Genomic DNA, 26777 nt, shown 5'->3' with positions numbered 1-26777 from the left:
TATTCTGCACCTGTTCTTTATTGTTTTTCTTGTCAATTAAAGTGAGAGACGTGCTTAAAGCAATATATATGTGCATCACTTAAGGATATGCCTAAACCTTCGTGTGTTTTCACCTATTTAGGGAAGCAGAAATGAGGATTTAACTATCACAGTACCAAACCTAAGACTGACAAAGCTTTCCAATAACTTGTAGTACAATTATTGTGTTCCAGTCTCGTATTCAGACCGAATGTCCCTTCCTCTTTGCAGTTTACACAGTGCTTCACTACTTTCTTTGCTTTCTCCCCAAAGGGCATACATCCATATCATTCCTTGAGTTACACCAGTGGAGACACAGCTACGGATTCCCCGGTGCACGTTGGCCGCTCCGGAATGGCCGTCAAGGAAAGTCCAAGGAAAGAGAGTCTGCTCAGCTACCTGACTGGGAGTTTTCCAAGCCTGCACAACCTTCTGGAAGGGACTCCTCAAAGAAGTACAGCTGCAGTTAAAAGTAGTTCTTTAACAAGAACAGGTATGATGTAGCCTCTGTAAGCTAAAGGGGATATTGATCTGATTTTAATGATTTCAAAGAAGTACTATATTGTCACTATGAGATATCATGTCTGTTTAAAATCCCACCTCCTTCCTCCTTTCCTCCAAATAAGAATCACAGTTTTTATTAACAGTTCTTAGACATTGCTGACACCATTTCCTAGAAGCAAACAGCAAGTGCATCAGGTTGGGAAAAGAAGTTACAACTAACAAAATACGTAAAATATTTTCTCTTTCCTTACCTTTAATTTTTGAGTTTAATACATAATTAATTAAGTGAGCCTTTTTGAAGGAATAAAGAAATGTAGTCATCATTCTGTATTTGTAATTTTTTTCTTGATCTTGTAGGTAGCTCAAAAAGTGGACTAAAACTAATATTCCAGTAACTTAGTTTGCATTTAATAATTTGCAGATTTTTACTAATGGTCTTTTGAACAAATGGGCTAGAAGTTCAAAATATGTATATTGAAATCTTTATCTTCCTTGTTATTGTTCAGTGTGTTATTATCTGTTTTTCTTCATATGTAAATTATAAGTTTGATACTGTATTTTCTCTAAAACCTCTCTCCTCTGCTGTCAGGGACTGACATATTGTTCAGAAAAAAAGGTATTTTGGTTTCTTAATGACTCCTTTCCTTTAATTCACGGTAGAGACGAACAAGTGCAAAGACACTTGTAGTGCAACATCCACTAGTGTCATAGTGTAACTTCTGTGGTAGCACCTGTAGTGCTGTTTGACAAGTACTTTAGTGGAATAAACCTTGAGAATTAGGTTTCCTTTTGTCGTAAATAGATGTTGTGAGTAAAACTGTGCCATGTTCCTTAGTTTTGCTGACTTTGTTACAACAGATGCTAAAGCTCCTGATTTATCCGTGTAGGAAACACCATGGCCACGGACATGTTGTCTGAACATCCCTTGCTGTCTGAACCATCTTCTGTGAGTTTCTATAACTGGATGTCAAATGCTGTGGGCAACAGAGGAAGTGTGGTGCAGGAAAGTCCTGCCACTAAGTCTGGACACAACAGTCTTCCAACAGGTATTGCTAATTACAGCCGAATTGAAGAGGTGATTTTTTGGGGGGGTTGGCTGGTCCTGTGTTTGCCACACTCTGTTTGAAAGTAACTGAGCAAGTGACTTATGTTCAACAGAACTTAATCATTTCGAAATGCTACTTGTGGGACTTCTCAGCAAAGCAGAAAATGAAAAATTGCAATTTAAGCAAAACTGTTGTTTTCATTTCACTTGCCCTGCCTCCAAAAATGTCGCTTTTTCTTACATTTGGAACTGTAAATATAGCTTCCAAAACCATGTATAGCTGCCAAAAGCTAAGCCATAAAATCATCATCTGTTACAGAGTTCCTTGGGTTTGGTTGGCTATTTTTAATCTAATTTGCATATGCCTTTTTTTTTTAATTTGTGCATTGGAATCCTCTCTCTTTCTCAGTTCAATTTTGAGACCAAACATAAACATTATTTTGAGACTAAACATAAACATTACTGTGAGAGCAATTTAGGAATGGGAATGATTAACTGGTGTAAGGGAGTGGAGAAAAAATATATTACTGAAAGTCTTATATGTATTAAAGAAACAGATGTGTAACAACTTATTGCAGCTTATTTGTTATTCTTGTAAGCCTGTCATCATTCATAATATTCAAATGTGTGTCTTAATTTTCTTATTCACTAACACTATTACTAATACTTTTTTTTTTCACTAACACTGTTTCAGCAAAATCAAACTGTTTGTTTATCCTAAATACCACTTTTGTGGGGTTACAGACCTGACTGTGGCTGATTTTCTCTGCGTGTGTCATGTGTATCTATATAATTAATCTTGCTGAATTAATGGAGTTGGTGGTGATAAAATTTGCTGTGGTGTTAGTGTTCCATGGGTATTTATTTTTCAGGTGTGGCACCCAATCTTCCTACTATACCTTCTGCTTCAGACTTCAACACAGTGTTGTCCAGTGACCAGAACACCCTGGATGGCACCCACTCGCAGCACAGCACCAGTCAGGATGACATTGCAGGTGTGGAAGAGGGTAACCAGGGGTTTCCTGCTGTCCAGCTGGCAGATGCACAGGTAACTGGGGTTGTACATCAACAAATGGTGGAGCAAGAATATAGGAATAATCTAGACCATCAGAACTAAATCAGTGGGTTTTGGTTTGCAGGTTGTTTTCAAACCTCTCCTAAGTTACACGGGAATTCAGTCTCAGGATGCAATGCCTCTCTGCTACAGAATGTACTTTGGAGAGTACCTCTCCTTCTCAGGAACTCTGGACTGCCTCAGAGCTGATATTGTTGATTCAGACACAGCAAAGGAAAGGAAAAGCAAGCGAGCCCGAAGGTATGTTGTGAGATAGTTGAAAATATGTATATTGGTTAAAGAACACAAGTTACGTTTTTCATGACGATACAGAATTCCAAAGCATTTCCACAGAACAAGGAGTGGCCTTTATTCTTTTAATCTTACATCTCGTCTTCCTTTTAGAATATTTTTTTTAATCTTTCTATGGAATGGTGTGGGAATTGTAAGTATTGGAATCTCAGCTGCTTTTGAAAATTGGAGACTGGGGAAGGGAGAGCTGGTGGGAATAATAGTGGGGGAAATTCCAGTGGCTATTAAATGATGTTTTACAATTAATCCTGTAAAGGATGATGTTAGTTTCTGTGTAAATGCTGAATCTTTCCCTAGACCAGTTTTGGGCAAAACTTTAGGATATGATGGAATGATTGCATGCCAAACTAAGTTTCACAGAACTGAATGATTGCTATGTCAGTAGCACACAGTATGAAACTGTAAAAGTTCATTTTATTATATTTAGAACTATGGTAAGAAGGTGATATCCTAAGGGAAATAAAAGGTTGTGTAAAAAACATATGACTCTCACTCTCAAAAAAAGAAACAAAGCAGTAACTTGTACCTTTTTTTTTTTTCCTTAGGCAAGGAGCTGTCAATCTTCCTCCTCTGGAATTCAAACCAGCTTTGATGTTGGAAACTTTCAGTATTAGTGCTGTTGTGATGGAGAAGTCCATGTGCACACCTCATAACTCCACCAATGCCCTCTCCTTCCACGACTTGAACAAACGCTATTACAACACCTTCCACTGCAATTTCACCATTTCCTGCCAATCCATCAGCCAGCACGTGGACATGGCGCTGGTTCGGCTCATCCATCAGTTCAGCACCATGATTGATGATATCAAAGCCACACAGACAGACATCAAGCTTAGCAGATACACAGCTGGATCAGCCTCTCCCACTCCTACTTTCAAAACCCGCAAGCACAGAGACTTCCGCTCCTCCGACTTCAGCCGCAGCTCCCGAGGGAGCCTCAACGGGGTCAACAGAGTGAACAACACCAAGAGCAAACGGACAAACAACGAGAACAACAAAAAAGAGTCTCGGAACAAGAATTCCCTGGGGAGGTCAGAACGAAGGACTTCCAAAGTGTCCAGGAAAGGTTCAAAAGATGTAGTTGACCACGTGACTATTCACATGGATGACTCGGACTCTATTACCGTGTCGGAACAGAGCGAACCTTCTGCTGAGTGCTGGCAGAACATGTATAAGCTGTTGAACTTCTACTCGCTCATTTCTGATCCAACTGGCATTTTAGAAAAGTCTTCTGAAACTTTTGGGCCAACAGGTAATCCGAGGAATTAAGAGCATGTGCTTTTGCTCAAACGTGTTCTTCCAAAGCTTGATCATAACTCAGTTTTTGGAAGTTGCCAACCCCATCAAACTTGGATCAGAGGGGCTAAAGTGGTGAGGATGAGGGGGAGCTTGTAATCAGTTCACCAAGATGGTGTACAAATGAAAAGTTTTAACTTTTCTCACTAATTGTGTAGTGTGGATTGAGTTTGTTCCTTCCGAGGTGCTGTTTTGTTTTCAAGGGGCTACTGGAAATCAGTATATTATCATTCTGTGAAAATTTCTGCCTTGACAATGACTGACAGTAAAAAAAATAATCTGTGAACTGAACTGTGAGAGAAGGAAAGGTGAAAAACTGATTTTGGTAAAGTCCCACAAAGATTACAGGTGCTTGGGCCATAATTTCACCCAAAGCTTTGAGATCTGGCATAATCATTGCTCTCTATTTCCGACGTGTTTTAGCACAGCAGAGTAAATTTGAGAGCTGACAGCATCATTCTTTTTGTTGGCGAACTTGGGCTGCTATAAATATACATAAGAACATATCTATGAATAGTAATGAAATCACATCACTCATTATTGTCCCCATCGTGCCTTGGATTTGGTTCACTTGGCATGGCGTTAGGGTGGAAGGAGCGAGGCACAGGTGATTTGCCCAACACGATCCTTGGTTTCAAATACAAATATAAATCAGCTGTGCCAAGGATTTATGGTGAACAATTCATTAAATAGCTCTTGGTGTTGCAGGTGTTCGAAGCCCGACTGACCCCGCCTGCAGAGTGGTGTTTGAGAATGAGCAGGAGAACGGCAGGAAGCGCAGCCTGGTGACGTCGGAGCCGCAGCACGTGACCCTCATAGTCTTTGGGATAGGCATGGTGAACAGGACCCACCTGGAGGCAGACATTGGGGGGCTGACCATGGAGTCTGAACTGAAGAGGATCCATGGCAGTTTCACCCTGAAAGAGAAAATGAAAGGTGGGATGAGCTAGTGTTCTCTGTAATTTAAACTCACTGCCAGCTTTGCCTGTTATGTGCGTGTGTAATATGTGTGGTGGTAGTATAATAATATGCAATAAGTTCTTTTAAAAACTTAGTAGGATGCTGAAGGATTTTAAAAGGATGCAAGATTTTCAGAAAATGCCGTGGAGGAAATTCTATTAGAAGATATTAGAAGATAGTCAGTCATTTCATTTTCTTGTCACAATTTAAATTTAATATTACTTAACATGAAAAAACTACTATAGCTGTAATTTTTCAATTACTTTCCTGCTACTATGTTTTTGCAAGCAGTAGGCATACCTGGAAGTATTTTACTGAATGAAATGCTGTTAAATACCTTTTTTTCTTAAAGATGTACTACATCAAAAGATGACTGAGACATGTGCCACTGCTCACATAGGAGGTGTCAATATTGTCCTGCTGGAGGGAATTACCCCAAATATCCAGTAAGTAGGAAGCCTGACAATTTAAGATTGTTCAAGTGCAGAGAAGTGAGTTTGTGTAGTGTTTCTCTTAAGCTTCTAATTCTTTTTGAAATTTATAGGTTCAAACCATATAAGATTTTTAGGGAGTAGTTAACTTACTGATGCTGATTATTCCCATTTAAGATCTATAGTGTTTCTTTAATAGACATCTTTTTGAACTCCCATGATGCTTCATTCTTCATGTTATTTTTACACTTCAAATATGCCTTTTCCACCCTTTATATAATTGACACAACTTGGCAGGGGAGGGGGAGATAATCACTTCTTGTGCATGGATGTCATGAATGACTTGCTCAGCATCCACATTGTTTTGGGTTTGATTTTTTTTTTTGCCAGGCTCACAAGCTCCAACAGGCCACACATTATTTTTCTTTGTTCCTAGCTGAATTTCTTTCTGTTTGAGTTGCAGAACAGCTGAACCACAACTCTTTGTTGTAGATCATCCTCACACAGTTTGGGTGTTAGCTGGGTAACCCCCAGTATGTGATCTGGTTTTAGAATATGAATATTGTAGGAAAGGGGCTAAATAACATGACTTGAGTCTCTCTCTCTCTCTTGAATTCCTGGTTAGTTTGGAAGATGCTACAAAGAACTTAAAACATAGAGAATTTTATGATTTCCTCAGCCTAATTGCTTCCAATAAAACTGTTTCAGAGGCATAAATTACAGTTTTAATCAGACAGTCATGAAGGGTTTCTGAAGGTGACTGAGGCCCTTCATATCTGCTTTACATCATCATCTTGCTGAGCTTCCATATAGGGAGGGTACAAAAGGAAAGGGGAAAATACTGATACATCTTAAAAGCAATAAGAGCAAACAACAAACCTGAACAAAACCAAACCCTTCACCTTGGTAAATTTGAAAGGAAATGTCATATTGTGGGTTACAAGTAATTAACTGACTAATTTTGCATGAATGTTTATTCTTTATTTGCCTTTTTTTTGTTTTTCTTGCTTTCTCTTCAACCTTCATCTGTAGACTGGAGGATTTTCCTACATCTCCTACAAGCACAGCCAAACAAGAGTTTCTGTATGTCATACTATTATATTTAATAGTCTTGCAATTACCTCTGTGTCGTGTAGCTGATGGCTGCATTCCTACTGTGTGTGATTGTGTAGGAAGATGTTGCTTGAATACATTTTAGTTTAGCATTAGTATTACCTAGATAAGCTTTTAATGTAGCCTGCTAAATATGTGTCCAAATGAGCCCTTATGAATGTTAACAATCAAAATGTGGGGGCTTAAAACTCTGCCTGTGCTTTTACTGCTAATGAAGGTGACCCTCTTCATGTCCCCCAGATCTCTATGTGTGGGTGTCGGTCTCCCTCACAAAAGATGCAGTGTCTTCTTTGTATATTTAAGTATTGTGATAATACAGGATTAACTTCAAAATGTCCTTATAGAAGGTAGCTCTGGAAGGAGAGGTGATGGACTGTAAAACTGCAAGTGATGTAGAGAAAGTATTGGGATTTGTGTTCCTTTTTGTCTGGGAGCAATATTAAACCAGCAGAGAAGGAAGTACTTTTGTTCTTAGTACATCACTGAGCAGTTGAATTCATTGCCTTATGATGTGGTTAACAAAAGTATAAATGATTAAAAGGATTGCATAAATCCATGGAGGATAGGCCTGGTGGTGAGTCATGAATGCTGGAATTAAGGGAAGAATCACTTTATTCACATCTCAAGTATCTGCTACTGCCTGAGTTTTCAGCTGACTCTGTAATAGCTCCTGTGTGTTATGGACCTCCTGCTGACCTTTTTCTCCCTCCCTTCTTATAACATTCCCAAAAATCTTATAAGTGCTGGCCTTGTAGTCAGTTCTGTAATGGGACAAATACTTTTTTTCACGAGTTTGTCTGGAGAGTGATTACTCACGGAATTGATGTGAGAACATAGAATTCTTTCAGAAAGCATTGCTGGCATATAACTTTAAATACTGATTAATGATTTTAATAATATATAACCAGATCTGTCATAGGCATATCACTGTAGGTAAGCAAACTGTAGATAATTCATGTGCAGTCCTCAATCCAAACAAATGTATAGCCAGACAGTTCATTCCACATTTCACTCTGTCATGGAAGTAGTTTTTTTGCAGGCAAGCAACAGTGAAATTAATTTGTTGCATGAAATATGGAAATATCTTAGCAGAAAAGCACAGTTAATCTTGCTGAAATATTTTTTTTCTTGCAACACCTATGTTGGTGTAATTTTTTTTAATTAAGAAAATGTTTTAAAATGGTTTGAATGTAGTAGTATTTTGTGTTATAGATGGGGGTGGAAATGTATTCTTGATTGGCCTCACAATAGTTGAGCCAGAATGGTAGCAGGAAGAGAGCAGGAAACAAGCAAATATCAAGAGAGAAATAGTTAAAAAGGTGGATTAAAATAAGTCTGGACTTTTCTTAAGTAATGTTTCTTTGTATAATGTTTTTCTGAAAATAGTTGTGAATTAAGATTTGTTTCCTCCTCCATATTTGTGTAAATTCTTCATGTATTTTGGAATCATTTCTACTTGACAGTCTGCCCTAAAAAATTATCCATAACCACTTTAGGTCACTTGTAGCCCTTGCATAGCTGTGAAAATCTGAGGCTGTTCCTTGAGCTTCAGTCAATTGATCTGCTGTTGATAGGCCTGTGGTTGCCTTACAGTGCTGTTTATTTCTTTATTATAAGCAGAAGGATGATATCTTTTTGTTTGTTTGCATTTCCACACCTGGGAGTAGAATTTGTAGAATATTGTAGCTTCCACCACGAAACTGAGTTGTCTAGGGAACAATTTAAATCGTGATACAAAAAGTATTTTAGTGATGCTCCTTAAAATATAGTATATGAGAAACTTGCATGTAATGTTGCAGTTTTATAGAATCTATTTTTCAGCCATTTGAGCTGATGTACTGCATCTTCACAGCTACATGTCCTTCTCTTTGAGGCTGTAATATTGTGTTGGCTGCTTAAAATACTTCCATTGGGTAACCCTCCAGGAATTGACCACTGATGGGAAACATTAATGTGTTACCCCCATAATCTTTTTTAATAGGAGCTTAGTGAATTCTGCTATGCCAAAATTTCATTTTGACAACAAAAGCTGTCAGTTCTGTGCAGTTGTGTTTTTATCTTGGGTAACCATTGTGAACCATATCTTCCTCAACATTAAAATAAAGTTTAGACAATATGTTTTGGAATAGTGTGTTTGAATTAATCAGCAGTATTAATTCACAAATCCATTTATCACTTGCTGTGTATTGGATGTTAAGTGAGCATTTCCTCCATTGACCTATTTGGATGCTAAAATCAAAATTTTGCTAACTCTTCTTACGAAAACAATGATTTGAGAGTATTCCTGAAAAGGAGTTGAAATGGAAGGCTCTTCTTTGTTTCTGTGTGTGCAAATTTGTCTGTCTAGTGTGTATGCACTCAGACCATCTTACTTTGTGCAAGAGTAACAGTTTAACAGGTATTTTTGCAATGCATGACTTGTAGTTCTCTTAAACGTAGCATAGCTGTTTGTGGCATGTAGTGCATCTGTGTGTGTCAAGTGAAAGTAAAAGGAATGTGTATCGAGTTTATAAACAAAATGACTTATGGTAACACTTAAAAACTCATTTTAACCTAAAACTGTAACCGTTTGGAAAGATGCACAAATAACTCCTCTTCCCTTTCTCCGTTAGGACTGTCGTGAAGTGCAGCATTGCCAAATCCCAGGCCCTGTACAGTGCCCAGAGAGGGCTGAAAACAAACAATGCTGCCGTGGTGAAGGTTGGAGCCATCAGCATCAACATCCCCCAGCACCCAGCCACGCTGCACAGCATGATGGTGCGCAGCTCCCACCAGCTCTCCAAGCAGATCTCCGACCTCATCCGCCAGCCCTCCACCGCGTGAGTGCTCCCTGGATGGCACTGCCAGAGCCTGCTGGTGGCCATCCAGTGCTACTTGTGTGGGACAATCAGGCTGCTCATATATCCCTGATAGCACAACAAAAAGGGTTTTCTGCTCTTTTGTCTTGGTAAACAGGCCCCAGCCGACCAAAGAAGACGTCGCGACCCCTTTGCCCTCCGAAAAGACTCCGACGAGCATTAATCAAACGCCGGTCGAAACAAATGAATTCCCACAGCTGCCAGAAGGCTTGGAGAAGAAACCCATAGTGCTCAAGTTCAGTGCCATGATAGATGGTATAGCTATTGGAGCAGCGCTCCTGCCCTCTCTGAAGGCGGAATATAAGATGGGAAGAATGAGGAGTCATGGAATGACAGGTGACAGTTCTCTGAAACTTTAGAAACGTTATTGCTTTTAGTTTGCCCTTCCTATAAGCATCCAAGAGCACTCAGTATTTCTGTTGGAATTATAGCTAGAGCTTTGAATCTGTTGCTACCAGCTTATTTTTTTATGTGGGCTTCAATCAGGGGCTATGTAGAGAACTTATATTGTGGTTGTTATACACAATTGCCAGGGGGATAATGCAAGAGCAGATGAAGATATGCACATTCCTTTATAGCTTCCTCCCAGGAAGCATCCCACTGGCTGCTAAAATCAGTTTATGATCTTTGATTAATTAAATTCTGATTCATAAGTCTATTTGAGAATACTTTTATAGGCACTCACTACACCTGAGGTGGTTTGTATGACTCCCTTCTCCATCTAATTACAGTGGAGACTTCATTTTGTTTAAGAACAAAGAAAACCCAGAGTCATTTGGGTGGATATTTATAGCTCTTTAGGTCTCTGCACTTCAGTAACATTTTAAATATTTTATTTTTGTATGAATTCCAAAAGTGTTTTTAAATTTAAGGATAAATAAAAGATTCTTTTGCCAGTTCCTACCTTTTCTTTCCCCGCCTTCCTTTTACAGGTGCCCAAACCAGATTTAATTTCGAGCTTCCAAACCACAGATTGCGCTTCACTTCCAAAGTCTCTGCCACTGACATGTCAACCATTCCTCCTTCTGCAAGTCTCAACCTCCCTCCTGTCACTATGTCAGGGAAATATGTCATGGAAGAACACGACACTTACTCAGACCAAATTTGGAGCATAGATGAGCTGCCTGCTAAGCAAGGCTACTACCTACAGGGGAACTACCTGCGCTGTGTGGCTGAGGTAGGTGTTGAAGACATCCTTGATAACTTGTTATTTCTATTCTGTTACACTTCCCTGTGTGCATCTTCATATTATTTTAATAATCTGCCTGCTCCAGAACTCTCAGGTTTACAGGTTGAATATAAACACTTAAAAATGTAAAGAAAATTTAATTTTTTTGTAGTTTGTCTTTTCGTGATTAGACAGCTCCATAGATAGAAGCTATATATAACCTTAGTAAATGATATAAAAATTTCTATTTTATTCACAAGTTCTGTTTGTGTACCAGTTCTACAGTTAATTTTCACAGGGAGAAAAGTGATGCTGCTTCAAAGAAACCTACCTTGGGGGGGGAGAGTGGGGCTTTTTTACTTACTGTGATTCTTTAGTCAGAAAAACAGTCTAGCAATTGAGACTTCTGATGTTTGCATCTTTATTAGAAGTGTAATTTGGTGCTATGTTATTTCCTGGCTGAAGAAAAGCCTTTGGGTCTTTGAATTTGTTCAGCTTGTAAAACTGAAGGGAGGGCCTGCCTGGCCAAGGCAAAAGCCAAGTGCAAGTAGTTTTAGAAAATGTCTGTATTTTAATTTTGGTTAAAAAAAATCTTAGTGGCAAATTTAAACAGTCTTAGACAGACTCCAGTTCTTAGAAACACTCTTTTAGATTAGACTGGACACACTAAGTTTACCACTGAAGGTGCCAGTAAATTTGTTCACCTAAAGTGATTAGAACAATGTACTTTTAGGGGTTGGCTGCTAATTTCTGTTTTCTTCTGATAATGGATTTCTATCTGTAATTAAGTAGAATTTCACATACTCCATGAACCTTAACTAAGTCCTGCATTTTATTGTCTAAATAAACTTAACCAGGAGAATCAAATTGCAATACAAAACTATATAATTGTCTTTTTTTATGCCAATAACAATAGAATTGGACTTGAAAAGATGTGCCTGAAAACCAAAAATCCACTCTATTGAAAAGTCAAGTTTTGTTCTAAAATGTTCTATTTCTGCAGGTTGGTTCCTTCGAGCATAATCTCACAACTGACCTTTTAAACCATCTGGTATTTGTGCAAAAAGTGTTCATGAAGGAAGTAAATGAAGTCATACAGAAGGTTTCAGGTAAGCAGAACACTTAAAACCAACTCTAAGTAAGAACCTTAAACCTTGTTTGATGGCATCATGCTATAGCTCTCAGGATCAGCTCTTTATTTCAGAGACATCATCATTTCACATCTAGAATTCCAGCAGGGAGAAGCAGAGCTTGAGCGTGAAATAATAACAGAGGCTCTGGAAATTATTCTAGTTCTGTCATAAACAAGACTTTTTATTGGGAAGCAGGATAATTTGGCATTCTGGACACTAGTCTCTGTGTCTCTATCCATGAGATGACCTTGGCTGGGTTACTTTTTGTATTCACTTTGTTCAGCTTTGTTTGTAACACTTTTTGAGTTACCCTAAAAGGCTGTTACAGAAATACAGCTAATTTTTAGTGGAAAGGTTCAGCAATAGTTGGAAACATTGTGAGGAAAGAAATGCTAAAAAGTGGTATCTAAGTGAAAGGAGTGTCTATGTGTACATCTACCTCCTTTCATATATATCTATATATGTATTTATATTCATGTATACATATGTAATAAAAAATATGCAGATTTAGATGATGTGCCCTCAAGGCAGTTAAAGGATGCAGTGGAAGAAATGGCAAATGTCAGTCCCTGAAGGACAAGAAGAAACAAATTTTAAACACCCTTATATTTGTTTCCTTCAAAATATATTAGTATTGGGTAGTAAGAAAATGCTTAGGGGAAGAATAAACCCTCATCAGCTGTCATTATTCTATTAGAATATTTTTATGGAGGAACATACAGTGGTAAACCATGAAACCTATATTAGATTTTACTACATTTTGTAGTCTCTGGAGTTTGATCTCCCCTGTGTTTTTATGTGAGGAATTTATTACCATTGCTTGTTCTTTGGTTTTCTGGACTGTAAATTTGTATGGCAAGTAGCAGCCTGATGGTTTTTGAACTGTGACTGTTACCTTCCATGTTGGGGGAACTCACCAGGAATCAGCAATCCATGAGTTGGGTCCTGAATGCAGAACAATGGGGGCAGAAAATAGCTTTGTCCTTCTGCCATGGAGCAAAATAATTGACGTGGCTTGAAAATACCAATTAGTGTAATATACTACAGTGGTGTTTCTAATTCTGGTTTATGTTGCACTAAAATATTGTTTGCATATTATCCTTATATAAAAACTGAATAAGTACCAGTTATTTAAGGGGAAGTTGCACAGATTGAAAGCTAGTTAATGAAAGAGCAGTCCATAGTAATTGCATCTTGAAGTTGAAGACAGTGTTGATTGAAAGAAGAAAATTATCCAGATACAAAATGGAGTGATAAAAATTTACTGTTATTGTTTGTTTTTTTTTTAATTCATGATTTAACTGCCTATTCTTACCACCAAATAACTGTAATTAGAAGAATTGGCATGTATGGGAGAATTAATGGCTTGGCCTTTTCCAGCAGCAAGCCCTTCCTATAAACTAAGATGGAATATAGATCACATCTCAGGGAGAATTAAAACCAGGATTCCTCCTTCAAGTTAGGGCCTGTGGGGATACCTAACTTGGGATGAAATGTGCCAGGATGAGGAATTAAACACAAAAATAAAATAACTGCAGAATAGTCTTTCCTCCTCTCATTGGAAAATAATGATATAATTTCAGTTCTTCTTTTCATGCAATTTGCATGGTATTTAGTCAAGTGTTCAATTTTTACTGTCAGATAATTAGGAGATACATTGGTGCAGGGGACAAATAATATATTTTTGAAAACTAGGTGTTACTCCTTACAGGCTTTGAGCCTTCCTGTGGAAAGTTTCCCAGGAGGAAGGAACGTGACTCTCTCTGCCTTCCTTCTTAGTAGAGAGCTATTAATTGTACGTAAGAAAATGAATCTGCACTGTTGTCTTCCATTCAACCTTCGTTTGTTTGTATAAATCTTCAACTAATCACTGTTTAAAATGAAGCTTCGTTCACTTTCACCTTTTTGTATTTATTGGTTTTAAAATGTTTTCTTTGTTAAAACTCTGAAAGTGTATATTTAATGTGTACAGGAGGGGAGCAGCCGATACCTCTTTGGAATGAACATGATGGCACAACAGATGGAGACAAACCAAAAATTCTTCTTTACTCCTTGAGCCTACAGTTTAAGGTAATCTTATGATGACAAAACAGTGGCCCTAGATGCTATCAGTGGCTTTTGGGTGTTTATCTCAAAGTTTATTGAATCAGGAATACTCTGCATGAAGAAAAAGACCTAAAGACCTGAAGTTTGGTTCCTGTAATCTTTTTAAGTGGGGAAAAATGATTATGTCCTCTTTTTACTGCTGCACAGTGGAAAAGGGGTTTTATTGGTTTTGTTGGTGGTTTGTTTTGTTTTCCTTCTCTTTATGTCCCTGAACCAGATGCTGATAACTTTGTACCTTCCTTATTCCGTAGGGAATTCAAGTGACAGCCACAACTCCCTCCATGCGCGCTGTGAGATTTGAAACCGGACTGATTGAACTTGAGCTCTCAAACAGACTGCAAACCAAAGCAATGCCTGGAAGCAGCAGCTACCTCAAACTGTTTGGGAAATGCCAGGTGGATTTAAATCTGGCACTAGGACAGATTGTTAAACATCAGGTCAGTGCTGGACATCTTTGCACGCAGTGTTCTTAGTAGTGTGGGATTAAAAAAATACACAACCAAGCCAAGAGTTGTTTTACACTGCTGGTTCTTACCTGATCTGGCTGTGGAGTGGGTATCAAATGTGCACATGCATAAAAGATGGAAGGAGTCAAGTATGGAGGTGTTGTTTTGGTTTTTCCCCCATACTATTAATATCTTAGAACTTATTAGCCCTTTATAGCAGTAATAACCTTTCTGCCGAGTCCAACTCAACATTTTTGTTGATATCGCTTTTATTTTTAGGGTATTTGAATGAAATAATAAGATCAGAGAAGACCCAAACATGGCTAGACCTACATTTTGACCTAGTTTGTCTGTCTTGGTTTGACAGTTGTACCTCTTGTATTCCTAAACCTGCTGTTACCTAGAATCACTGGTTCTCTTATATGGAAGTATTTTGTGATGCCTAGAAACAAATGGAAATCTTAAAACCTATAAATCAACTGTCACAATAGAGGATCTGGATATAAAAGCAATTATTTTAATTAACAGTTTATGGTAAATAAGGAAAATAACACTGTGATCAGAATTTAATGCAAGAATATTGAATATCCTCAAATATTGAATATCCTCAAATAGCCTTCTCCTCCTGGCTAGAGGAGAAAAAGGGGAAAAGAGAGATCCTAACTTGCTGTTTTCATTATTTCTTTTTCCCAATTCCCTGTCCCCTCCCTGCTGCAAACCTTTCCCTCATCCCATTTTTTTGATCATTTAAGGTTTATGAAGAAGCTGGCTCAGATTTTCATCAAGTTGCCTATTTCAAGACAAGAATTGGATTAAGAAATGCTCTGAGAGAAGAAATCAGTGGCTCATCAGACAGAGAAGCTGTGCTCATCACTCTGAACAGGCCAATTGTCTTTGCTCAGCCTGTGGCCTTTGATAGAGGTATTGAAGAGACAATTGCTACAGATTTGTCCTCATATTAAAGAAGATTTTTTTTTCTTGATTATTCAAAACTCGTTTTTCATGTGAAGTCAAAGTGTTAAGTAGCTGAGAAGTTTAGGAGATCTACTCCATGCCAACAGGTCGATAATTCCAAACATTAAAAATTCTACTTGCTGGGGTGATTAGTTTGCAGATGGTTTGGAGGTAGTTGTAAATCTTCACAGAGGAATAATGCTTAAAGCAGCAGCACTTTCTATATTTTAATTTCAATGGTAAATCATCAGATTTATCCATCTTGTCCTCTGCAGCACGAGCCTGATCACTGCATCCTGAATGAGTGTCTGTCTATTGTTATACATCCACTGTCTTAAAGTAATGGAGAAGCTGTAAAAAAATGGAAAAAAAAAACCAACCAAAAAACTTTATTGGTGAATGTGCATTATTTTTTTCAATGTGTTGATTTCAATGAAGCATTTCTGGTTTCCTCCTCAAGCTGTGCTGTTTTGGCTGAACTACAAGGCTGCTTATGACAACTGGAATGAACAGAGAATGGCTTTACATAAAGATATTCACATGGCCACAAAAGAAGTAGTAGATATGTTGCCTGGAATCCAACAAACCTCTGCACAGGCTTTTGGGACCCTGTTCCTTCAGCTGACTGTCAATGACTTAGGAATTTGTCTGCCCATCACAAACACACCTCAGGTAAGCAAAATTGACCCATCAGAAGTCTGTTAAAATACTTATTTCTATGTGGTACGTGGCTTTTATGTCCAAAAATGTAATTTTTCTTCACACCAATATGAAAGATAAATAGGCTAGTGGCATGGCTTGTAATTCTTCTTGTTTATAGAAGGATTAGGTTATGTGTGTTTCAATTGGTTTATGTGCTTTAGGGTAATGTCATGGATTCTTGTTTATACCATAAATGAGCTGAGCACTTTGAAAAGTCCTTTGAAATGTTTCAGTGGAATATATTTCTTGAATGCTGCCATCACAAATTCCAATGAATTCTTTCTTTTTCATATGATTATAGATAAAGAAACTCTGAAAACTTGGCTTTAACATGATGTTTTGACTCCTTTGTTTGATTGTTTAATTAAAACAAAGAGAGTGAATAACTATTTGAGATATATATATGTATCTGTTTTTCAAACAGTTTTATTTAGGAACTCAGACTGGATTAAAAAAGATATTTAAAATGCAGTCATTGACAACAAGTGTGTTATTGTAGTACATGGTAAGTCTAATATGTGACTCAGGATTATGTATTCTTTAGTGTGCAGTTAACTTTAATATAGTTTCTGTACTAAAGTAATGGCTACACAGTGCATTGTGCAGTGTGTTAATGCAAATTGTTCTGTAAGGGAACTTTGAACTGGGAATATTCTTAATGCGGAATAATTCCAGAACAGAAATGAATCATTTTAATGACGTAGAGGGAAGTGGTCACAATACATAGAAATGTGAAGGAGTAATGAGGCCAAGAACCTAGAAGTCACAATGACATAACATTTTGATTGTGAATGTTCTATCTGGCAGCTGTGGACAAAGCCAATGGCTTTTTATGCTCTTATGTGTTACAAATGATAGTAAATTATGAAAAATATGCTCTGTCTTATTAATGGATCTTCATATACAGAGCTGAAAAATAATCAGTCAACATGTGTATTTAAGACTGTACGTAATTGGAGATATCAAAACAAGCACAAAACAAATCACATAAAAATTTAAGCTACTTTTTGTCATTGTTAATCAGCTCACATGTGACCCTTCATGGAGAAAAGAATGGATCCTGTGTTCTGTGGTCATGGGCCATATGGAGATACAAACAGGGGATCAGGTTTCCAGTACGGAAAGATAAATGTCATTTAATACATGTACAGTATCCCTCTGACATGGCACTGACCAGTGAACTCTCCCTGTGGTTTTCTTTTCCAGTCTAACCACACTGCAGATCTTGACACTGGCTCTGCTTTAGTCCTGACTATTGAGAGCACGTTAATCACTGCCTGCTCCTCAGAGTCTTTAGTTAGCAAAGGTCATTTTAAAAACTTCTGTATCCGCTTTGCTGATGGCTTTGAGACAAGTTGGGACGACTGGAAACCAGAAATAAGAGGAGATCTCGTCATGAATGCATGTAAGTGGGTGTGATTTCATACTGGACAATACTATTTCAGATACAAATCCACTTTTGCCCTTCCCTTTGACTTTAAAAACTTCTGAACTTTCCCAAAAAACTTAAAGAAAAGACTTTCTGAAAGCAAAATTATATGGATCTAACAGGTTGTATTCCTTTGTTTTCCTTTATTATTAAACTTTGTTGCTTTATATCTCATTGTAATAATTTAAGTTCTGTCTGGGAGATGTTGGAAGAGTTGGATGTGTTGCTTTTATATAATTTCATAAGGTCCCACTAAGTTTTTAATAGTTTCATACAGATTATTTTAATTTTTTATACATATCTATCTATCTTTCATTATAGTGAAAATTCTAGAATTTTTATGCAGTATTAAGTTGATATAAACTTGGATGTTACCAAATAGATTCACTTCACTAAATAAGAAAAGTCATTCAATGGAATTCAAACTAAATCTCCTATCCAACACCATTCATGCTTTAATTATGGAGGGCAAGAAACCGAGGGTGGGATTTGGAAGGGCTGGTCTAAAATTACTTTTACTGCCTCCCTAACCAGTGATTCTGCTTTGTATCCTTCATGTAGGTGTTGTGCCAGATGGTACCTATGAGGTATGTTCTAGGACAACAGGACAAGCTGCAGCAGGTAATATGCCTTTTTTAATAAATCAAGTCCTACATAAATAAAACATTCATAAAATATGAAGTTTAAATCCTTTAACTGTGTTTTAATTTCATTGGTAGTTTGTTTTTTTTTTATTTTGTTTTGCTTAGTGTCTTGTTTTCCTGGTAAAACCCTCAATGTCTTTATCTGCTTCACTTTTTCAAGCTGTTGTAGGTTTTGAGTCTCATCAGCAACACTGGCTTCAGATTTTTACCTGCAGGAAAAGACACAGTGTAGATGTGATTGTTCCTTGGTGGGAGAAAAATCAGCAATAGTTGCAATAACAATAATGTCCTATTGCCTCCTGTCCTAGAGACTGCTAAATCTTCCAGTCCTTCTAGTGCTGAGACTTGTCACCCTGAGCTCCCATTCCTCCCTCACCTCTCCCAGAGAAGGCCTCTATTTTTCCCAAACTCCCTCTCTTCCCAGTCTGAGTAGTTTGGACATTCTCCAGAGGCCTCAAAAATAGCTGGAAATCTCTATATTGGCCACCATACCTGCTGCTTGTTTCTTTATCTCTTTGCCCAATCTACAGTGTCTCCTGCCCCTGTAGTTTTGCTCCTTGTCCCCCACTTGCTTTTTTTGTGCTGAGGGGAAAAAAAAATGTTCCAGAAATTAAAAAATTATCTCACATGGAGTTGTGAATAATGACAAGCTGAATCCATTTAGAAAGGAAACCAGTATCTTTTGTAGTTCTGCTTAAGGCAAGTTCTGTGTTTTGATGCTGAAAGGTAGCACTTGTTAGAAAAATCCTGAGAAGACAGGATATTCAGCAGGCACATTACACATATAAAATCTTCCAGCATCGTTGTTCAAGACTTGAATGAATAGGTCAGCATTTGTACATGCAGAAAGGTATCTTTTAAGTTTCCTGCTGTTAGAAATTCTGGTTTGGAATAATAATTTGGCTGCAATAAGGTAGAGATGGTCTCTCCTCGTCATCAGCTTGGCTGAAGGGAATGTATTTTCATTAGTTCTGCCTGTGTATATCACTTGCTAAAGGAAGACTAACTTCAGAGCTGGGAAGTATTTCCAGCAAGTGTTTCACTTGTGGAATATGTTTTTCTCAGAACAGGCAGAAAAGACAGTTCTTTGTAACTGACAAACACTGTCTTAGCTAATTAATACATAATTCAATATGAGGGATTTTTTAAAAGAGGAAAAACTGGTTAATTTTTTTTTTTTTTTCTGATTGCAGAAAGTAGTAGTGCTGGGACCTGGACACTGAATGTGCTGTGGAAGATGTGTGGTATTGATGTCCACATGGATCCAAACATTGGGAAAAGACTGAACGCTTTGGGCAACACCCTCACGACATTGACAGGAGAGGAGGATATTGATGACATTGCTGACCTCAACTCTGTAAACATTGCTGACCTTTCAGACGAGGACGAGGTTGACACTATGTCTCCCACCATACATGCAGTAAGTGAATCCACCAAAGTAAGTGCTACTAATTGGAAAAGGTGTGATGAAGTCTTCAGCCAAATGGAAAGATCTTAGTCTTGCCCTGAGTCTGGCATGTTACTCCTTGTAGCTCATTTAAGTCTTGTTGCAAATCAAAAACTTGTGTCTGTGTTCTCTTACTCCTTATTTCAAAGGCAAGAAATCACAGGTCATGTTTCCACTGATGTTCTGTGGAAATACTGATCTGGATTTGAAAATATGGAGACACAGCACATAAATTCAAGTGCCTGAATTGTAAAAGCTGTGGCTGGATATAGGTTTTTTTCACAGGAGAGTAAATTATTGACATGAGCAAATTAAAAAAAAAGTCTATTTTGGTACATGTACACAATATGCTGCTGATCTTGCCTTTTGGTTTCACAACAAAACGTTTAAACAGATATTCCTTAATGTGTATCTTACCTGTCTCTTGCCTGCCAGCAGTGAAAACATCATCCCAGAGCACTAATGTTCCTGTTTGTTGTTTAGAAATCAGGTGGAGGAGGTTCCTTGTGTGGAGAGGCACCCAAGCTAACGTTTGGGCAGCGGATTGTAAATCACCTGCTGGGCTTGAGCCCCCCAAACCACCGACACTCTGTTCCTGTAGAATATCTTTTGGGGTCAGCGAAGCGGGATTTTCTCCAGTCTAGCAGATCACATATGAAAGCAGGCAGGTCCTGCTCATGGGGACATGTATGTAGTAGCTACAGTGTGTCTTAACTGAATGATGGGCTTTGGATCACTGGAAAAAATCCAATCCAATCCTTTGGAGATGAAACTTGATTCTTCTGCATGCACTAGTCCAAATTTTGAGGTGTGAAATTCACTTTGCCAATTGCTAAATCGTACTCACGGCCCATTTTTGATGAAGGTGTTAATTAGACATTTGTTTTAAACAGGAGATTGTGGATCACCGACGGCAGGGACCTTCCAGTGTCCAAACTGGAGAACAGCGAGGAAGGAAATTCATGAAACGTTTGGTGGATATTAGAGAACTCAATGAGCAAGCCAAAGTTATTGATGACTTAAAGTAAGTTGGTTTTTGCTTCTTGGACATGCTGTTTTAATCTCCTGTGCTATAATTCAGAAAGCCCTGAAGAAAAAATATTTCAAATGTCCCAAATTTCACCTGAACTTCTGTGAATTTTATTAATAGTTTTCAACAGGCATGGTTTGTTGGGCTTGGGATTTTTTTCCCCTTTCCCCTAGACAGAATTACTGTATATGGATCTGTCTGGGATGGGAATACAGAGCTTGGTCATTACATGTTAAATAATGGAGAGGAGACATGTTTTACTGCTTGTACTTATAATGAAATTGCTGTCACCATTCAAAGGGCAGTTGTATCTCAATTTTAGGTTAAACATGTATTCTAATATTGCTGCAGCTCTATTTGACACTGGTCATAAGTAACTGCTGGAATAAATGAGAAAACTGGATAATTCTAAGGCAAGCATTGTTACAACACAGATTTTTAAATGGCTGGTATGATAACTCAACCGTGATTTATGTCCAGAAAATTAGGGGCAAGTGAAGGAACTATAAATCAAGAAATCCAGCGCTACCAGCAGCTGGAGTCGGTGGCTGTGAACGATATCCGCCGGGATGTTCGGAAAAAGCTCCGTAGATCCAGCATGAGGGTGAGCAGGATTAAGTTACTTTAAAAATATTGTAGCCCTTGTGTTGAATATTTCTTTTTCTGCATGTTGATTAAAGCAAGGAAAATGTTAGTAATGGAAAAGGAAGTTTAAAAGCATCTTTACCTGTAGGACGGGCAGGGAAAGGTTTTTCTCCCTTATAATAATAATGATAGGAAAATTGATATTTCACAGATGGTATAATGTAAATGGGCTATTTGCACACTCACAAGAAATAGAAAATATGCATTTGAAGATGTCATTTACTCATTCTCTTAAAATATTAACAAATAATTCCTTGCTGGACCAATGAATTCATTTTAGCTATTAGGGAACAAACCCACCTTTTTACTTTACTGGCACAACTGTATAATATTTTAGCTTTCCAGAGTTTTTCCCTGTGTTCTCAGTTGTTGCATTTAAATGTTATTTCTGTTTTAGGCTGCCTCCTTGAAAGACAAGTGGGGTCTCAGCTACAAACCCAGCTATAGCCGGTCTAAGAGTATTTCAGCATCAGGGAGGCCACCTCTGAAGAGAATGGACAGAGCAAGGTGAGCTGCTGGGAATTTGGGATCTGTGATAGCAACAGCAGCACAGAGAACAGAGGAAACATTGGACTTCAGCTCCAAGAGTCCTTTTACTGTAGGCAGCAGCTGTACTTGGTGGAACTGGATATGAGAGGTCAGGCATGTTGTAAAAAGAGTTTTTTCTCCATTTTCTGAAACCTCTGAGAAGATTCCACTTCTACAACAACTTAGGGTTTCCTACAGAATCCTGCTTTCAAGACATACTGAGAAAGTGTATATAAGGAAATAATTCTGATTTCTACACTTGATTTGCAGGCCTTTAAAAGGCCTGTTTTAATGAGAAGAAGGAAGGGAGATGCTTTTTTGTGTGTGAATGATCATTTTCATTTCATCTCTTCACCTGTGTAACCAGTATTGGTTTTGTTTCATCATTTAATGGCTGCTGAGCCAACTGTAGTTGTATAATGATGTCTCCTAGTAAAGTATTAATTGCCTCTGCAGATCTAGCTGAAGCAGTCAAAATTTGGAATTAAAAACTGCATTACTAAGTATTAAATGTAAAAAGATTTGAAAATTAAAAAGGTGGAGAGGTGTGCTAGAATTCTTTGGACTTTTTCTTATGAGAATAGAACTTTCTATAACAGAAATTTACTTCGAATTGGAATACCTCTGCAGGAGTATTTCACGTACTTTAAGTGCTTCAATTACAATTTTATACTTTGTTCCATAACGAAATTGCAAGTGTTCTTTGTGTTATTAAATGTTTGGATGACCCTAAAATCCTGTAGTAAAACCCAACAAGCTGGTTTGGTTTGGTTTTGCTTGCAGCTCTCGACTCGGAGACAGTGAAGACCTCCCAGATATCCGTGTAGATGCTGCATCTCCTGGGCCAAGAGTGACCTTCAACATCCAAGATTCTGTAAGAATTACTTTATATGCCATATAATTATGTTCCCTGTGCTGGTTGGTCACGAGTTCCTGAGATAGGAATATCTAAGGAAACCTGAGTTGCCTGAATGGTTTTGTGTGTGTGTGTTTCCATAAGTGTGTGCCTCAAGTTATGGATGTGTTTTTGGAAGGTAGACTTGTTTTGTGATAAGACAGATGTATTTTAGTTTCTTAACTTACAAATTAATTGAATCAGGAGAGTTTTGGAAATGGGTATTAGTCAGTTTGCTGTGGCCCTAGAAGTATATCCTTCTGACTGTTTAAAATGGATTGTTGACTCGTTGATTTTCTTTTTTTGTTGCTATGTTTTCTCATTTTTAAAATGTTGGTTTGCATGCCTGAATTTATTGTAATTGTTTTAATTTATGTATTTTTTTTCATTTCTGATTAAGTTGAATCAAACAGCTTTGGGGATTGCACAACAATCCAGCTGTCCAGGGGAAGGGTATTTTCAGGTATTTCCGAGAAGAAACAAGTATTCTTTGCCAGAGAACTAATTTATCTCACAGGGAGCTGCTTTTCAATATTTCATCTCTTTTGCACTCAGCTAAACAGAATGTATCTCAAATTATTTAATTATATAAAGTAAGCAGAAGAGCTTACTTTACATATAGATGAACACCAGTCAAAGTGCTTCTCCACCCTTATGTAGACCTAAAACTGTTTGTAAAATGAATTATTGGGATTTTGCTTGGACACTGATCAAGGCTGATGTAAGGTCACCTAAGTCAAGCCTTGAAATGTGCTTTAGAAGAGGATTTTAGTGTGTGTGCCTTCATCTGTTACATTGTGTTCCAAGTTTGCAGCAATCAACACCAGTACAAAGTAATTACCAGGTGGGAGGACATCATCTCACACATTTATTTCTGTTGAAATCCTTATATTTAATGCAGAATAAGATATTTTCAAATAATAGGGAGTAGGGAATGTGCCAAAACTTAATACCCTGAGAACAGATGGGGGAATTTTTTAACTGCTTTCAAAAACATGTTCAAGGAAAATAGTAAAGATTTTTTTTCCTTTTTAACCAAGCAAACTCCAAACACAAAACAGACCAATGAAGGCAGAGCCAAGCCAAAAAAAAAGTAAAAAAAACCAAACAAACTGAAGAGACAGTAATGTACTTTTTCTCCCTTCTAACTCACCTCATGGTCCCAGGAAATAAATTCCTGTTTCTGAGAGAGAGGTAGAAATGGAAGTGGAAATGTGCTTTGCACATTTAAATATATTCACATATAAAAGCTCTCCTACCTGTTGTTGTTATGTATAAGCCCAGTTTGCTTAGGGTTTTTTTGGCATAGCAAAATGCTATCAAACACTTAGGAGTATCAAATGCTGAAAATTCAAAAAAATGTATCTTTCTGACATTATGAGGCCAGTTCTTCAGCAGAGCTCTAATTAGCATTTGCAGACAACTGTGTAACTCTATAGTAATGTTGTGTAGGTAGTGCTGGTGTTTAACACTTAACAGATACTTTTCACAGGCATTTTAAGAATTTAATGTTGGAAAATTGCTTGTGTGGTGCTTGTGGTGTGTTTTATGGGAGAGACAGGAGGCTCCTTTTGGGAATTTGGCCTGAGCGTGCCCGGGAGCGCAGCCCAGAGCTGCGGAGCGGTGCCGTACATTCTGTGTAGCATCCTGCATTCCCACCTCACTAACGCTCTGGGATGCATCACCCCTCTGCAAGTCATGATGATTTTGGCTGCCTTTTGTTCTTTTCTGTCAAATATTTGTTAAATTAAATGTTTCCATTCCTTCTGATCTTGTAAATTGATAAGAGCATGATACGTCTTTAGCTGCCAGATCAATCACTAGGCAATGGCAAACATCTCCCCACCAAGCTTTCATTGCTTTCTTTTTCATAATCTGTCTGGCAATTCCTTTACCTGCTCTCTCCTTATTATGAGGAACTTGAGAGTGAGAGTTTCTCATAGCACTCTTGCTTCTTTATTTCCAGATCTATCTACTGTGTTCTCAATGGAAATCTTATCTGTGAAAATTTAATATCTTTTTGTCTTTCTATAATCAGTTTCCAGAGGAGACAGAAATGGACCTTTTGTCTGTAACTATTGATGGTCCCTCCCATTACTCATCTACTAGTGAAGGCTCATGCTCGGTATTTGCTTCACCCAAAACTCCAGTAGGCTTCTCACCCGGCATTCCCTTCCAGCCTGAAGAAGGACGCCGGGATGACAGCTTGTCATCCAGCAGTGAGGACTCTGACAAGGAGGATGACCATGAAAGAGAGAGGACATACTTTTATAAGAAACCACCGTAAGTAACAGCCCTAAGGAAGAGCACAGAAGTGAAGAAAATACTTGAATGTACTTTCAAGACTTTCAAACTTGGAATATTGCATTTAAAGCTACAAAATCTGCTACTGATGCAATACCGAATTTTGCCTTAAGTGTGTATGTGGAAGTCAGGGGAGGTTGTGTTGAGCAGAGGTGACTGTGTGGGAAGGAGGAATTCTGATTGGAAAAGGAGGCAACTGCTAGAAGTTTTTGAGCTTGGAACAGACTAAAAAAATTTGGGAAGTTCTTTTTTGAGGCACAGAACAGGTTTTAGTGGGACCAAATGACAGATTAGTCAAATACAGCATAACTCAGTTTTATCCAGTGATTATACCTCCACAAAGTGCATGCATCAATGCAAATATTTAAAAATATGCAAATTACTGGGTATATTTTTGTTTCGTTTTTTGCTTGAGAATTCAAGAAAGGCTTAGTTTTTTGTAATACCCTAAATATTAACAAATGTAACGTGTTAATGGAAGACATGGGTCAGTGTGTTGCTGCTTTATCAGATAAGACCTTTTCCAAAAAGTTTGTGAAAGCTGATACACCGAGTGTGGGCACAGTTCAAGAAGGCTGTGCAGGTAAATGTGATGCTCGTGTTCTGATCCTGTGCAGGGGCACCTCTCGCAAGAAAACCACAGGCTTTGCTGCGGTCCAGCAGCTCTTCACCGAGCGCTGGCCAACAACCCCCACCAACAGGAGCGTGACTGGCACAACCACGGAGAGAAACATCGACTTTGAACTAGACATCAGGGTGGAAATCGATTGTGGGAAGTGTGTGCTGCACCCGACAATGCTCCAGCAAGAGCATGATGACATCAGTTTACGGAGGTACGGAATGTGTTAGTTGCCTTATGAGGAACGGGGCGTATACACTTTATTCTGCTTTAGCTGTTGAGTTCCTCTGATATTTCCATCATTTAAATTATAGCCACCTGTACAATAATTAATGACTCCTAATCACTGACCTGTTTGCAAAACATAGAAATATGCATTAGTTTATTACCATCACTTTATTTGTAGTATTTATCACCTCATAGCAGCATCGTAAGTTGCAATCGTTCTGCCTGTGTGTATAGCATGGGAAATTCCTTTAATAACATGAGGATATTTCTTTTAGGAGCTATGATCGAAGTTCCAGAAGTTTGGATCAAGAGTCTCCTTCCAAAAAGAAGAAATTTCAAACTAATTATGCATCTACTACTCACTTACTTGCTGGCAAGAAAGTGCCATCATCTCTACAGACAAAATCTAGTGACGTGGAAACAACAGTGTTTTATATTCCAGGGGTGGATGTAAAGGTAAAAGGAGGGTGTAACTCAGCAGGGAAGCAATGGCAATGTTTTCTCTCAAACACCATCAAACTGTACACTCCCTTGTTTATTCAGCCACTGTTTCTAGATCTTAGTAAGAAAGGGTCTCAACAGAAATGTTCTTGTATTTTGTGATTTGAAATCCTGTGGAGTAAAAACAGGAAAAGTCAGTCACTGCTGCATGGAAACTTCATGCAATTCGAATAGACCATAAATCAAATGCTCTTCACTTGGAATAGCTTGGCTTTTAGTCTCTTGATATGGAAAGACTGTGTGTCCATTTTCCAGGATCCCAAGCTGTCTTCAGGGATAACAGTTACACCTCATGTCCTGCCTGTTGCTTTTAGTCAAATTTAGGAAGAATTAAACATTCTCTACAGCTTTTGTTATGTAATGTATTTTCACTGATAGAGTATTATGCACAAAGAGGAGGTGTGAAC

At 38.0% G+C, this 26777-nt stretch overlaps 1 protein-coding gene across 12 annotated transcripts in view; it reads left to right on the top strand.

Annotated features, from left to right (window-relative positions):
* The window catches only part of KIAA1109 (KIAA1109 ortholog), a 91633-nt gene that overhangs the window by 51454 nt on the left and 13402 nt on the right, over positions 1-26777 (top strand). For 4 of the 12 annotated variants that reach the window (XM_027690043.1, XM_027690044.1, XM_027690039.1 and 1 more), the window contains exons 42-69: positions 292-511; positions 1410-1568; positions 2440-2615; positions 2707-2882; positions 3479-4185; positions 4938-5165; positions 5542-5635; positions 6653-6703; positions 9346-9552; positions 9689-9927; positions 10524-10768; positions 11763-11868; positions 13865-13962; positions 14250-14435; positions 15197-15365; positions 15859-16070; positions 17307-17505; positions 18091-18150; positions 19367-19593; positions 20104-20307; positions 20514-20644; positions 21131-21254; positions 21693-21802; positions 22607-22697; positions 23119-23181; positions 24757-25001; positions 25640-25855; positions 26145-26325. In XM_027690043.1, the coding sequence (XP_027545844.1) occupies positions 292-511; positions 1410-1568; positions 2440-2615; positions 2707-2882; positions 3479-4185; positions 4938-5165; positions 5542-5635; positions 6653-6703; positions 9346-9552; positions 9689-9927; positions 10524-10768; positions 11763-11868; positions 13865-13962; positions 14250-14435; positions 15197-15365; positions 15859-16070; positions 17307-17505; positions 18091-18150; positions 19367-19593; positions 20104-20307; positions 20514-20644; positions 21131-21254; positions 21693-21802; positions 22607-22697; positions 23119-23181; positions 24757-25001; positions 25640-25855; positions 26145-26325 (5124 nt within the window). The remainder of the gene's footprint in view (positions 1-291; positions 512-1409; positions 1569-2439; positions 2616-2706; positions 2883-3478; positions 4186-4937; positions 5166-5541; positions 5636-6652; positions 6704-9345; positions 9553-9688; positions 9928-10523; positions 10769-11762; positions 11869-13864; positions 13963-14249; positions 14436-15196; positions 15366-15858; positions 16071-17306; positions 17506-18090; positions 18151-19366; positions 19594-20103; positions 20308-20513; positions 20645-21130; positions 21255-21692; positions 21803-22606; positions 22698-23118; positions 23182-24756; positions 25002-25639; positions 25856-26144; positions 26326-26777) is intronic. The other 8 variants (XM_027690040.1, XM_027690045.1, XM_027690041.1 and 5 more) reach the window with 8 other exon arrangements.

This window comes from Neopelma chrysocephalum, unplaced genomic scaffold, assembly GCF_003984885.1.
Source record: "Neopelma chrysocephalum unplaced genomic scaffold, ASM398488v2 Primary Assembly neopelma1_79, whole genome shotgun sequence".
Taxonomy (NCBI): Eukaryota; Metazoa; Chordata; class Aves; order Passeriformes; family Pipridae; genus Neopelma; species Neopelma chrysocephalum.
The sequence above is the reverse complement of the archived record's forward strand: the minus strand, read 5'-3'. Positions and strand labels throughout refer to the sequence as shown.